We start from the raw sequence: 13,401 nt of genomic DNA, 5'->3' as shown, positions 1-13,401 counted from the left end.
AATAAACAAATCAGGCAAAATTCCTGCCATGAAAGCTTATAGTCCAAAGGATGAACACATAGACAAGTAAATCTCTAGTGTGTCAGATAATAATAAATGCTATGGAGAAAGGTATAGTAGCATAAGACACAGGAATGCAAGGCATGGGGGGGGTTTGATATCTCACATAGATAAGCAATAAAGAGTTGACAGAGAAAAGGGTATAGAAATTTCAATATAAAAGCATTCATTGAATATAAAAACATTCATAAATTAGAAATGCCCAGTACTGTAGAATTTGAAGTAATACTCTCACTAGATTCCTGGATACAAATTTTAATATTTGGGTTGCTCTTTGTGTTCTCTTCCTACTTAGTAATAATATCATACAGTGGTATTGACTTGATGGCTTACAAGAGACTTGCACACATTATTTCATTTGATTATCAAAATAATCTTGGGAAACTGGCAATGCAAATAGTATAATTTCTATTTTCTGGAGAAATAAACTGAAACACAGATTAGGAATCCAGGCAAAGCCACAAGGCTACTGAGGGATTTTGATAGGAATCAGGTTAGGAACTAGTATTTAAAGATAGGCCTTAAATACCAGTGGGGAGGCAGCAAAGAAAGCAATCTGTAAGAGCAAGGATATTTTTATCTTGCAATTTTTACCAGTGAAGCTTCTGACAGGAAGTATGCTGTGGTTCAATGTAAACAAATGCAAACATTTTAATAAAACTTATACTAACATTGGTGAAATTTCATAAGTAAAATAAATTTTGGAATATACTCTATTAAGATATTTTAATTCCATTACTATTTTCTATTCAGTGGCATTAAAGACACTTAATTTTTTTTATGTTCATGTTTTTCAAATTGTTTTATAGATATTGAATATTTTCTGGATAAATTTTACAATAAAAATGTTTCCTAACCTTTGCTCCTCCAATGTAATTTTCTGCAGGGGCAAACATTACTACTAATACCAATATTTCCCAGGTCTCTTTTGATATTTTCAATGCTACTGATATAAATCTTCAGCTTATTATTTGTAATAAATAAATTTAATTATATGCATTTTAGCTAGTTTTAGGGAATTTGAGGGGATTGCTAATTTATGTCAGTAATTTTTGTTACAAAATAGTTTACTAGCTAACCCATTAGAAAATTTTAAGCAACTTTTTTCACATTACAGAATCAATTTATGAGTGTTTTGGTTACTGATTACCACAAATATTGGTCTGTGGTAATCAGTAACCAAACTTTGTTTATCCTGAACTAACAGTAATCCAGTCTATTAAAGGATAAAAAGGACACATTTGGGGCAAGGTAGCAGGCTAAATATGCCTAACTTTCTTTCCAAAATCAAAAGCACCAATTTATGTAACAAAGTGGGTTGGGGAGAAGTTGGATAGGTGTGAGGGGATTTTAGGGGTTCTAGAATGTCAGGAAGAGGACATGGAGACAATGTAGTGACTTCTGGGTACGAGTTACATTATAGGTGTCTCCTGTAAATTCTTAAAGGACAGAAACTTGTCTTAGACTTCTCTGTGTTATTCAGTACATTTATTGCATGTATTAGGTCCTCAAATTAATATAGTATATCCTCCGTTCATCAGTTATATAATTTACCTTAGTTTATCATTACCTTAAACATATTAATCAGTATGTTTCTTCACATACCTTTTCTTTCACAGGCTTTATTTCTGCCTCATCCACCTTTCTTTCCAGTTGGCTTTCTAGCTTTTTAATTTTCTTTTGGAGTTCTTCAATTAAACTTTGTTTATTATCTATTAGAGGTTTCCCCTGAAATAGAAGACATATTTTTACTTTTTTACGAGTAAAAACTATCAAACAAAATACACAATAAATATTCCAATTATAGAAGTTTCCTGAGGCTATAGCTAACCATCTTGTCTAAATGCACTTTTGATATAGAACATAGTAGCTGCTTCTGCATTTTAAAGAGGTTACTCTAAAACCACAAATATGACAGAGGTCACTGAAGGAATTAGCAACATCAGTCAAAGTGACCTGAAAGCTAGTTTCAGCAATTATTTATAGATTAAAGTAAAAAGTGGGAATAAACTATTACCTATATGTTTTAAATCAAAGATATGATCACAATTAAATATAAAATCACCTGTAATCCACTGGTTAGTCTTTTAATTTGCCTTTTCAGTTCATCATTCTCTTGATCAATTCCATCTTTCTCTCTAAGCATTTTATTATAGGCTTTTTGTTTTTTTTGCAGTTCATTCGTTAAGTCATTCAAATTATCGCTTAGTGAGTTTTCTCTGTTTTTACTTGTTTTAAGAGCTTCTTTCAATTTTAAAAGATTTTCATTTAAATCATCAATTTGTGACTAAAAGTAAAGAAAGGATTAATTCACAAATCTTCATCAAGTATCAATAAAATAGAATACATCTATTACTTAATAAAAAGAAAGTGTCAATCTAAGTTTTTATTATTAAAATAAATTATTCTTAATAATACTTATTAAAAAGGCTTGGTTAATGCTTATTAAATTAAAACATGCTAAAAATAAAGTTTCAAATCTAAATTTTTAAGTTTCCAGGGGAAAAAATACCCCAACTAAACACCTATCTTCATTTCAAATTAACCAAGTCTACTTTGAGAAAAACAAAATGTGATATAATACCCTAAGGCACTTCATCTTCAGCAAATACTCAGAAATAAAATATTATCAAACAAGCAAATGTTTTGTTATGGCTGAACTAAGTTATTAAAGGGACAAGTACATATGAATGTATATGGTGATGTTTTAAATGCTATGAAGCCTAAGATTAGTATAAAACAAAATCTCTGGGATCCCTGGGTGGCGCAGCGGTTTGGCGCCTGCCTTTGGCCTGGGGCGCGATCCTGGAGACCCAGGATCGAATCCCACGTCGGGCTCCCGGTGCATGGAGCCTGCTTCTCCCTCTATGTCTCTGCCTCTCTCTCTCTCTCTCTCTCTCTCTGTGTGACTATCATAAATAAATAAAAATTAAAAAAAAAAAAAACAAAATCTCTGATTTGTAGTAGTTTCTAAACCATTTTGTAAAAATAAGACATGAAAGGGTAACTCGTAATACTTCACAGTATATCTAAAGCCACTACACAGTAGTTTTCAGCTGTCCCATACAAGAACAGTGATGGAAATGCTGGTACTTAATATGTTTTCTTGGATAAATTACTACAGGACAAAAGTATTACTAATGACACTAATAAGAAATTAGCAATATTATAATGCACTTAGAAGAAACACATTAGCTGTCCAAGGAGAAGTGAGAAAGGACTTTAAAACCGTGAAGAATTCAGAGAAGATGATGCATCAGGCAAAGAGAAAGGTATTGAAGAAGATATCAACAAAGGGCTATTCCTGTTTATACATTTATTTACTTAATGGATTTTCTTTTAAGATTTTATTTATTTATTCATTAGAGAGGGAGAGAGACACAGACACAGGCAAAAGGAGAAGCAGGCTCCGTACAGGGAGCCCAACATGGGACTCGATCCCAGGTCCCCAGGATCACGCCCTGGGCAGAAGGCAGTACTAAACTGCTGAGCCACCCAGGCTGCCCTACTTAATGGATTTTTGCTTTCAACTGTGCTCATAACCTTGGCAGGTATAATGAGAGCTTTAAAAACGCTAAATAGGGACACCTGGCGGGCTCAGGCAGAAGAACACGTGACTCTTGATATCAGGGTCGTGAGTTCAAGCCACATGATGGGGGTAGAGATTACTAACAAAAAAATAAATGAAAAAAAAAAAAAAAAAAAAACCCTAGGCAAAACCAGTCCCTACACAGTTTAATGGTGGTGAAGAGCACATTCAAATAAATTGAGTAAATCAAAATTACAAACATATAAAAAATCAAAATTACAAACATATAAAAAGATTTTTCACTTCATGCAAAATGTACTATATAAGCTTTGTGTAAAGAAATTTAAAACTCATTATGAAATATATAATGGGCGACGGGCACTGAGGGGGGCACTTGACGGGATGAGCACTGGGTGTTATTCTGTATGTTGGCAAATTGAACACCAATAAAAAATAAATTTATTAGTTAAAAAAAAAAAGAAATATATATGCTTTGTAAAAAAAATTTTTTTAATCACCAAATCTAATCATTGATCAGATATGAACACAGTAATATACACTGCCAAAAAATTTATAAATAGCTTCAAAAAGGCTTCAGAATCAGGTAGGTCTATGGATTAAATGTTAAGGACTATATATAACCTCCCTAAACTATTTCAGGGAGAAAAAAAGAAAGCTAATTAACTCATATTATGAATCAGCAAAAATTAGAAAATTCTGATAAAGCAAAAGAAATCAAACAAAACAAAGAAATCTATACATCTATTGCACTTATCAATATAGAAACAAAATTCCGAAGTAAAATGTTTCTTAATTCTATTAGGAAGTAGTTAATAATGGCCTATCTTGCTAATCTCCAGGATGATAGGGTGTGAGTACAATAAAGATTCTTAGTGTTCAAAAATGAATGTGTGTGTGTATATATATATCTATATATATATCTATATATCTCCATCAATAGTTCATTAGAATAAATTCCCTGTTCATTATCAAAATTATCAAAGTAGATCCTCTGCCAATAGCAATTATAAGGAATTTTGTTATACTGATGCATTTGTTATGTTCACCTTTAGCTCTTTTGTATGTCGATCAACAATTTGTTGAACATTGAGATTTGCCTCTTTCTGAGAAGTTGCAGAAATAATACGTTCTTCAGCTGCTGCTGTCATTTCTGCCCTGAGTTCCAAAAGTGCTCGACTAAGTGCCTGAAAGTTATAACATACATACTTTTTTAAAAAGTAACATTTTATATGAGCAACATGTAATCCAAAAAATAATATGCTTTATAACTTTTAACTATTTTCCTAAAAGACCATGTAAGTAAATATAATTCACTAACAGTTCAACTTTTTCAAATGAATTTCCTTTACTAATTGCACTCAATTCTTTCCAAACTGAGTGTGAGACTTCAAAATCTTGACAATAATAATTTTGAGGACCCAGCATTAAATCAAGCCATTTGTGTGACAAAAACCATCCATTTTGTTTCAATATCCAAGTTTAGATATTTATCTGAATTACTCACTTAGCACATACTTCTGTTTGAAACTAATTGAATTATACAGACAAGGGAAATTATAGGATTAGGAAAAGACTTAAAATTTGCCAATAAATTACATAAACTGGCACAGAAAAACAGCAGCACCTCCTAAAACAATTGAGTATTAAATCTGAAATAAAGTTTAAAAACTAATACATCACTGATAAGCCACTGACCAACTGCATCTCAAAAAACTATCTGTGACCTCCTTCTTTAAACTTTCTTCCTCACTGTCATATCTCTCTCATATTCCCCCAAATTGTTCAATTATTCACTGTTCAAAATAGCCTTAGTAGCAGAAAATCCCAGTTAGAAAAGGAGAGAAAATAACGGGATTAAGATTTCCCCTTACTTCCCATAGATAACTCATAAATCAAACTGATGACAACATAAAAAGATAAACTGGACTACAGATGTACTTAAAAACACCACCAAATGGCTATTTAAAAGAATTATCTTGAAAACTGCTTAATAGACTAAAACAAAGCTCATACTTTTTATTGCAACAGAGAGGTATATGCTACTATCTTGTGCAAGTCTTTTCTCACAACAATCCATTACCACTTGTATTTCCTAAATAATGATAATAGTCTGTTATCACTTACTTTTTGTTGTTTCTCTTTCAAGGCTAACTGGCTCTTTAGCCTTTCTACCAGATTTCTCATTGTAGTTGTTGGAGCTCTTGAATTTGCTTCTTTTTGAGCCTGCAGTTCAGATTTTAAATTCTGTGACTCCTTTTGTGAGTGGGCCAGAAGACACCTTAAATCCTCTACTTCTGCTTTCACTTTTTTCACTTCATCTGCATGGTTTTCTTGGAGCCTAATATAAGGAAACACATGTATTTAATGGAGTGACTGCTGCAATTAACACTTTGATACAAATTTTACACAGAGCCAACCTTTGGCCCTAAGTATCCTTACAACCTAAGCCTTGCTCCAAATCAAAACAAGGACAATTCTTTGTTGCACTTAACTAACTCTTAAACCTAACGTAAAATAGACTTTTCCTTTTAGTTTGTCTACAATTGTTGGCAAGGACTGTATCAAGTAATTTTTTGGCTCTAAACAATATAATGAATAAAATAGCACTTTAAATACTATGTCTCGGGGATCCCTGGTTGGCTCAGCGGTTTGGTGCCTGCCTGTGGCTCAGGGCATGATCCTGGAGTCCCGGGATCAAGTCCTGCATTGGGTTCCCTGCATGGAGCCTGCTTTTCCCTCTGCCTGTGTCTCTGCCCCGCCCTCTCTCTGTGTCATAAATAAATAAATAAATAAATAGTCTCTTGCAACATGTGCCAAAAACTGAAGTTACCTCAAATAATCACCAAATTGTGAAAATATGAGGTTTTACTAATGAAAACACACAGATCTATAATTTTCTAAGACACATTAAAATATACATGTCACTGTGTACACTGAGAATAAAAGTATAATTTTAGTCTAACATGATGTGGTAAGGTACAAGACTACTCAAGTATTTCATGTGACAAAAATTTATATATACCAGGTAATTTCAAAGGATGATTACTTTCTACACCCAGGAATTAGATTAAAAAGCATAAGCAATTTTATATACCAAAACGTGACACAAACTTACTACACTAAAATAACATCTCATGTATAAAGTAATACAGTGGGGAAAAGTAGATTGAAAAGATACCAAATAGAGCACCTTGGTGGCTCAATCAGTGAAGTGTGGATTCCAGCTCTGGTCATGATCTCAGGGTTATGAAATTGAGCCATTACCGGCTCTACCTGGGCATGGAGCTTAAGATTCTCACTCTCTCTCTCCCCTCACCAACCCCACCCCCCATCCCCATCCCAGCCTCTGCTTGGGCTTAGGCACACTCTCTCTCTCATTAAAAAAGAAAAAGAAAAAAAAAAGATAACAAATACTACTGCTGATTCTCTTTTCTTTTAGAGAATAATTTCTTAAAAGTGGTAACTTCTTAATAAAGCAAAAGTGATGTTGATTTTGTTAGACATCTTGGATATGTTCGTTAAGAATAAAAAGTTCTACTAAGAACATCAGAGCTGGAATGGAATTATAAAGTTAAGTCAACTTTCCCATTTTTTCAGATAAGAAATTGAGGTCCAGAGAGATACCTCTGTTAGGTAGAAGCCAGAGAAGAGCTGTGGAAGGAATGCCCTGAGGCAGATTCCCAAGTCCCTGAAGCGGAATGATGGAGACATGAGCTGGGGCAAGGTGAGTGATAATAATAAAAAAACAAAACAAAACAAGCTACACATTATAAGCCCAGGAGCTCAACAACTTCCAAGGCCTTGGGCCTGACAGAGCAAGAGTCACAGACACAGAACCTGCCCTCTCTCCTTCCACCTCTGTCCCAGGGTTACCCCTAGACTCACTATTATGTATTTGTATTGTGGGCACAACTTCCTCCCCCTCCCCCAGAAGGGCTGCCAAGATGGTTCTGGTACAAACCTTGTAGGGTCAAAAACCCCCTTCCAACCTGTGGGAGGATTTTCCCAAATGACTGGAAGCGGCCTCCATTAGAGACCATCCACTTAAGTCACAGCTCCTCCAAGCCCAGAGAAACCCAATGATATCCAATTTCAAAACAACTTGGGAGCCAGTTCCTTCTCTTGGAACCTGCCCACTCTACCACCTTCACTTTAAGAAACTGCTTTCTGCTTGCTATTTTTCTTCTGGCTGTCTTATTCAAGTACTGATCCCCACATAAATCTTTTCATGGGAAATCCAAGGATAGAGACCTCCATTTACACAAGGCAGACACTCTCTAGTTCTTAATATTTTTACAGTGATTACAAAATACACAAACCTTAAAACTGTTCTGGTTTTAAAATCTATATTCTGATCAATTTGTTGAGCAATGTTTAGAATCTTTAATATAGAGAATGAAGCAACTGTCACTGATTAATTAAAAACATAATTTTTCCATTTAACAAATATTTACTCATCCTCTATTATATGTGCCAGAAACTGTTATAGGTGTATAAAACAAAAGTTTTATATTTATGTATTACTTTGCAATCTTCAAATTACTTTCACATACAATATTCTTTGGCCTCCATAAAGAAGGAGCCAGGGTAAGTGCTGTCATTTACATTTTACAGATGATTAATGGATGCTTTAGTTAAAGAGTTTAAAAATGAGGTTCTAGAACAAGAATCTTGAGTTGGCTCTTGCGCCAGACTGACGAGATTCAAATCATGGCTTTTCCATCTCCTAAGGCATGTTACTGAGCATTCCCGTGGCCTAACTTCCTATGTGAAAAAGGAGAGAATAACCTATGTCATAGTAATCCTGAGGATAAAAATGAGATAATAATATACGTGAAGTTTTTACAACAGTGCATGACACAGCAAATGCTTACCTTTATTCTCACTGTATCATTATTACCATTTGCCTATATTTTATGATACATTCTTAAAGCTTACCGTAACTTGATATTTTCAAATTCTTTGATTTTTAATTCAGTGATTTCTTTTTGTCTCTCTAAATCTTGAGATACTTTCTTTAGTTTGACCAAAAGTGAAGAGAGAGAATCATCTTGTTCTGCTACTGTCTGTTCCATCTCAGCCAGGCGAATAAAGTGCTTGTTGGTAGGAACTGGAGTAGGGGACTGTTTTATTAAATCCTAGGAAATATGAACAAATTAGCCATGAGCATGTACCACTCAATGCCATACTTAATCCATAATTTTGCCTTCTCTCAAATGATCAAAATATAATACCTAATTTAAAATTTAATGATATTTAATAGCCAATGGAGGCTTAAAGAAGATGAGAAACAGAGATCTTATTTTTTGTATTCACAGTCCCAAGTAAAGCATCTCCACACAGTGGAGAATCAATAAATGTTGACTGAATTCATGATTTAAGGCTCAAGGATGCCAGGATTTGCCCATTTAGAGATGAAAGATATGTCACTTAACACATACAAAAGACAAAGATCAAAGGAAACAAGTATGAATGGAATTCAGAACATAAAAGCCATTAGATATTGGTAAACTTAAAATGAACACAACTTGAAAAGACAGACTCAGGTCACATCATGTAAGGTTCTGAGTACAGGACTAAAGAATATGAACATAATTTTGTAGGCTGCAGTGGGCTACTAAAGGTGTGGATGTAGGGAGAAAAATGATCAGAGCTATGTTTTTAGAAGATTATTCCAACAACAAAGGTAGGATGGCTACTTTTCCAAAAAACAAACACGAGAGCTACATTTTCAATTATATGGTCTCAAAAGTCCATAAAGAATAAAGTTCCCAGAATCTTACCCAAGCTGTTTGTTTGAATTTATTGAGTGAACTATCAGCCTGTAGTTCTAATTTATGATGAAGAATATGAAGGTCTTCCTCATGTTTCTTAACAATTTCTCTTTGTTCCTGTTGACAGCAAATCAAAACTGTATCTTAAATTATGATTTAATTTAAATTAAATTAAAATTAATTTAAAATGAATTTAAAATTCACATTTTAAAGTCTTGAAAATTTTATTACCTTTAATCTTCCAAAACCCTTATGAGATAGGGAAGGACCAATATCTGCGTGTACACACACACACACACACACACACACACACACACGCCCCCCCCCAAGTATGCATTCCCCTAGTACATGTTCAAGTTGATAAATCCAGTCTTAAATCACAACTTACTCTTAATATTAAAATAATATGTATCCATCATCTTTTAACTGGTTTTTAAAAAATTTTTGTAAATGTTAGATTTTCCCATCAATGTTCTAGCAAATTGGATTTCCACTGACTACTAGTATGATGGAGTTCATTCTAACTTAGTGCCTCTTTTTACCTATAAACTCAACTGATATTTTTCAAAATCCTAACAGTTGCACCATGACAGCTATTCCTGGTTTTCCTGAGGGAAAGAGAGACATATATAAACTGCCAGTTTTACTGACAGATCTGTAATCCAATCATGTGAAAGGTAAAATTCCTAAATAGAATCATTTGAAAGCAAGAAATGAACTACCATTTTAGGGCAGAATTATATTTGGCATTGGCTAAAAAAACATAGTAATAAATAAAAAGGCACAGCATAATAACATACCTCTCTGGCTTTTTCCAGAAGATGCTGATACTTCTTTAACACTTCTTCCTTCTGATTTAACCTTGCTTGCATATTTGCAATTGTCTGCTGAGCAATTTTCAGTGTATGATGTGATTTTGGTTCTACCTCTTTTCTGCCCAGTTCAGCTATCAGCTTTTCACGTTCTGCAGTGGCAGGCAATCGAAGCCTCAGTTCATTGATTACTTTGTCTCTTGACAGAATATTTTGCTCTGCTAACCGTAAAGCAGATTCTTTTTCTTTTAGTTTCTGCAATGATCAAGTTGAAATAAAATGATTAAAGTCTGTTTTTTTTTCTTTTAAAAATGCCTCACCTGAATTTTGGTCAGATTAATTATAAGCAATAACAGGAATTTCACTTTATTTTTCACATAATATTCATACCGATATTATATTGATATTAATAAGGTTATATTTCTTATATTTCCATGTGACAGCAGTTATCTGCATGCACATTTTACTTATTCAAAAATTATCACGTGTTATGAACTTCACTGTTATGATGAAAATAAAATTTAATTAAGGTACTTTATTTAGTTGTAGTTTTAGCACTAGAACCGTGTGGCAGTACTAGATTTAGAACGAAAATGTCATAAATCATCCCTTTTATTTTGTTCCATTGACTGTCAGAGCCCTAGACGAGTAGTCCATAAGTTAGTTAAGTTATAAAAATTGGAACTTCAGCGACCTTAGTCAATGAATCACCACTCTACAATATGTAGTTTATTAAAATAAAACAGGAAAAATGTTTACTCTTCAACAAGATTAAGGCAGATATTTTAAATCAAGTAACTCAGTGGCAATTCACATAAATGTCAAATCTTACAATTACCAAAAAAAATCTTAGGTTTCCTCAATTGATTAAAAATTGTACAGTTTTACTCATGAAATTTTAAAATGCATTTAAAATTACTTCATTTAGATGTAAACCAAAATGAAAGTCATCTTCAGTTTTTATTATTTTCTGTAATTATAACTTACTACTATTGATCTGTGTGCTCAAAAGTGACAAGTAGTGATTAAACGGGCAAGAAATTCAAATTAGCCCTATCCGCTATTCTTTACTGGCTATTAAAAACATTAGAGTAGAAAAGGAGATTGGAATTAGCAACAGATTCATAATTCTGTGCTTCACCTCTGTTAGAAAATATTTATTTATTTATTTATTTATTTTTGGTTAGAAAATATTTAGAAAATTCCACAAACAATAATACACAAATAAAAATGCAATACAATAATACACAAATAAAAATGCGAATTTTACTAATTACCTCTTCTAGTGATTTACAAGTTGCCCGTGTTTCTAGGATTATTCGAACATTCTCCTTTATTTTTCTTAGAGCAATCTCAAGTTGATTTGGAAGGGGCAAACTAGGGTCTGGCATTGATCCTGTAGCTTCTTCAAACTATTAAGAAATAGCATTAAAAAAAAAAAAAGCAGTTACATCATTAAGAAAATACTATTGCAAACATATAATAAGGACATGGTTAAATCCCACTTATATTTGTTTTCTTTGTTGTTGTTGTTTTTTAAAGATTTTATTTATTTATTCATGAGAGACACAGAGACAGAGACGCAGAGACACAGGCAGAGGGAGAAGCAGGCTCCATGCAGCCCATAGGACATAGGACTCGATCCCGGGTCTCCAGGATCAGGCCCTGGACCAAAGGCGGTACTAAACCACTGAGCCACCAGGGCTACCCCTCCCCCACTTATATTTGAAATATAAGTAAGTAGCAAACAGAATTAATCACTCATACCTTTTGTGCTGCTTTTAGTATTTCATTTTGCTGATGGTCAAAAATGTCGAGTTGACGTTCCAGCTCAACTTCTCTTTGGTCCCAGGCCATCTGCCTTTCTTCATGAAACTGTACCAGACACACACAGAGACACTCACCAAGCGTATAACAACGGTGTTAATATACATTTTCTTATCTAATCCTCACAACAACCTTTGGGGTCACTATATTCTCAATTTATGGAAAAAAGAAGCAAACACAGAGAGATTTAAGTAAGTAACTTGCCCAAGATCACAGAAATCAAAGATGTGAAGTCAGGATTTCAATCTCTCCATGCATGCATCCATAACGTTTAATGACATGTACTATGTGCTCAGCACTATTCTAGATAACATAACCATTAACAGTGAACAAAACCAAGTCCCTTTCATCATGAAACTTACGTACTTGTTAGGGAGAGACAGTCAATAAATCTGTAATATATCAGAGGGTGACGGGTGCTGGAGAAAAAGGAAGCTAGATAATCCCTATTTAGGGAATCTTGATGATAGGATTTACAGTTGTGTACTGAGTGGCTAGTGAAGGTCCACTGATAAGGTAAGACAGTTGAGCTAAGACTTGGAAGCAATGAAAGCACACACAGTACAGGGATCTGAGCTAGGAACACTCTAGGTGGAAGGAACAACATAATCTCTGAGGCCACCAAGCATGAGCTTAGTGAATTTCATCTGTTCCACACCAAACTGCCTTCTACTACAGCCATCCGTGAGAGCCAGGTGAAACTCATTACTGTGAAAAGTAACTAATATCAAAATAAAAATTAACTAACTAAATTTATTATTCCTTTTAAATTTAAAATCACCATTACAACATAAGTAAATAATATCAATTTTTTGAATGCTTTAAAAATAAGAAAGTCTTTTATAAAAACAATAATGGGAGTTATACTCAATTAAGAGAATAATGCCATCACTCATGAGATATTCTTACGTTTAATATCTTAGCAACGAAACAGCAAAATAAACATAAAATGAAACCTTGTTTTGCTGCACAATTTCTTCCTCCAGACTGCTGATTGTGTGCTCATATTCAGAAATTATATTATTCAAATATTTTATTTCTTCTTTATCCTTGACTAGTTCTCGATTCAGTTTAAGCTCTTGAAGACGAAGTTCTTCTATTTTCATATGCCAATTGATTACCTAAACATTTACAAATAATATGTACAAATGTAAACACTCTCTATGTAAATAAATATTTCTTCATTGCTCCTAATAATTTTAATTGAAATTAATAAATATTCTGTAAGAATTATCCTTTGTTGAGCCACATGGCAAAAGTTCATCTAGAACTTTCATAGATTCTTCTAAAAAATATGTGCCATCTTAAACATTCTTCAAATGTTTCTATAATGTTTACAAATAACTAAAATTAGTATTCACTTAATATATATAAACAT

At 33.4% G+C, this 13,401-nt stretch overlaps 1 protein-coding gene across 10 annotated transcripts in view; it reads right to left on the bottom strand.

Annotated features, from left to right (window-relative positions):
- CEP290 (centrosomal protein 290) overlaps positions 1-13,401 on the bottom strand; it is an 86,786-nt gene that overhangs the window by 23,735 nt on the left and 49,650 nt on the right. For all 10 annotated transcript variants that reach the window (XR_005985234.1, XM_041738405.1, XM_041738403.1 and 7 more), the window contains 10 exons: positions 12,980-13,144; positions 11,964-12,071; positions 11,474-11,608; positions 10,185-10,451; positions 9,394-9,501; positions 8,549-8,748; positions 5,735-5,948; positions 4,657-4,794; positions 2,126-2,347; positions 1,666-1,788 (listed from right to left, as the gene is read on the bottom strand). Coding sequence is in view for 9 of the 10 variants with exons in the window: in XM_041738405.1 (XP_041594339.1) it covers positions 1,666-1,788; positions 2,126-2,347; positions 4,657-4,794; positions 5,735-5,948; positions 8,549-8,748; positions 9,394-9,501; positions 10,185-10,451; positions 11,474-11,608; positions 11,964-12,071; positions 12,980-13,144 (1,680 nt within the window). In the remaining variant the exon portion in view is untranslated. The remainder of the gene's footprint in view (positions 1-1,665; positions 1,789-2,125; positions 2,348-4,656; positions 4,795-5,734; positions 5,949-8,548; positions 8,749-9,393; positions 9,502-10,184; positions 10,452-11,473; positions 11,609-11,963; positions 12,072-12,979; positions 13,145-13,401) is intronic.

Source organism: Vulpes lagopus, chromosome 23 (assembly GCF_018345385.1).
Source record: "Vulpes lagopus strain Blue_001 chromosome 23, ASM1834538v1, whole genome shotgun sequence".
NCBI lineage: Eukaryota > Metazoa > Chordata > Mammalia > Carnivora > Canidae > Vulpes > Vulpes lagopus.
The sequence above is the reverse complement of the archived record's forward strand: the minus strand, read 5'-3'. Positions and strand labels throughout refer to the sequence as shown.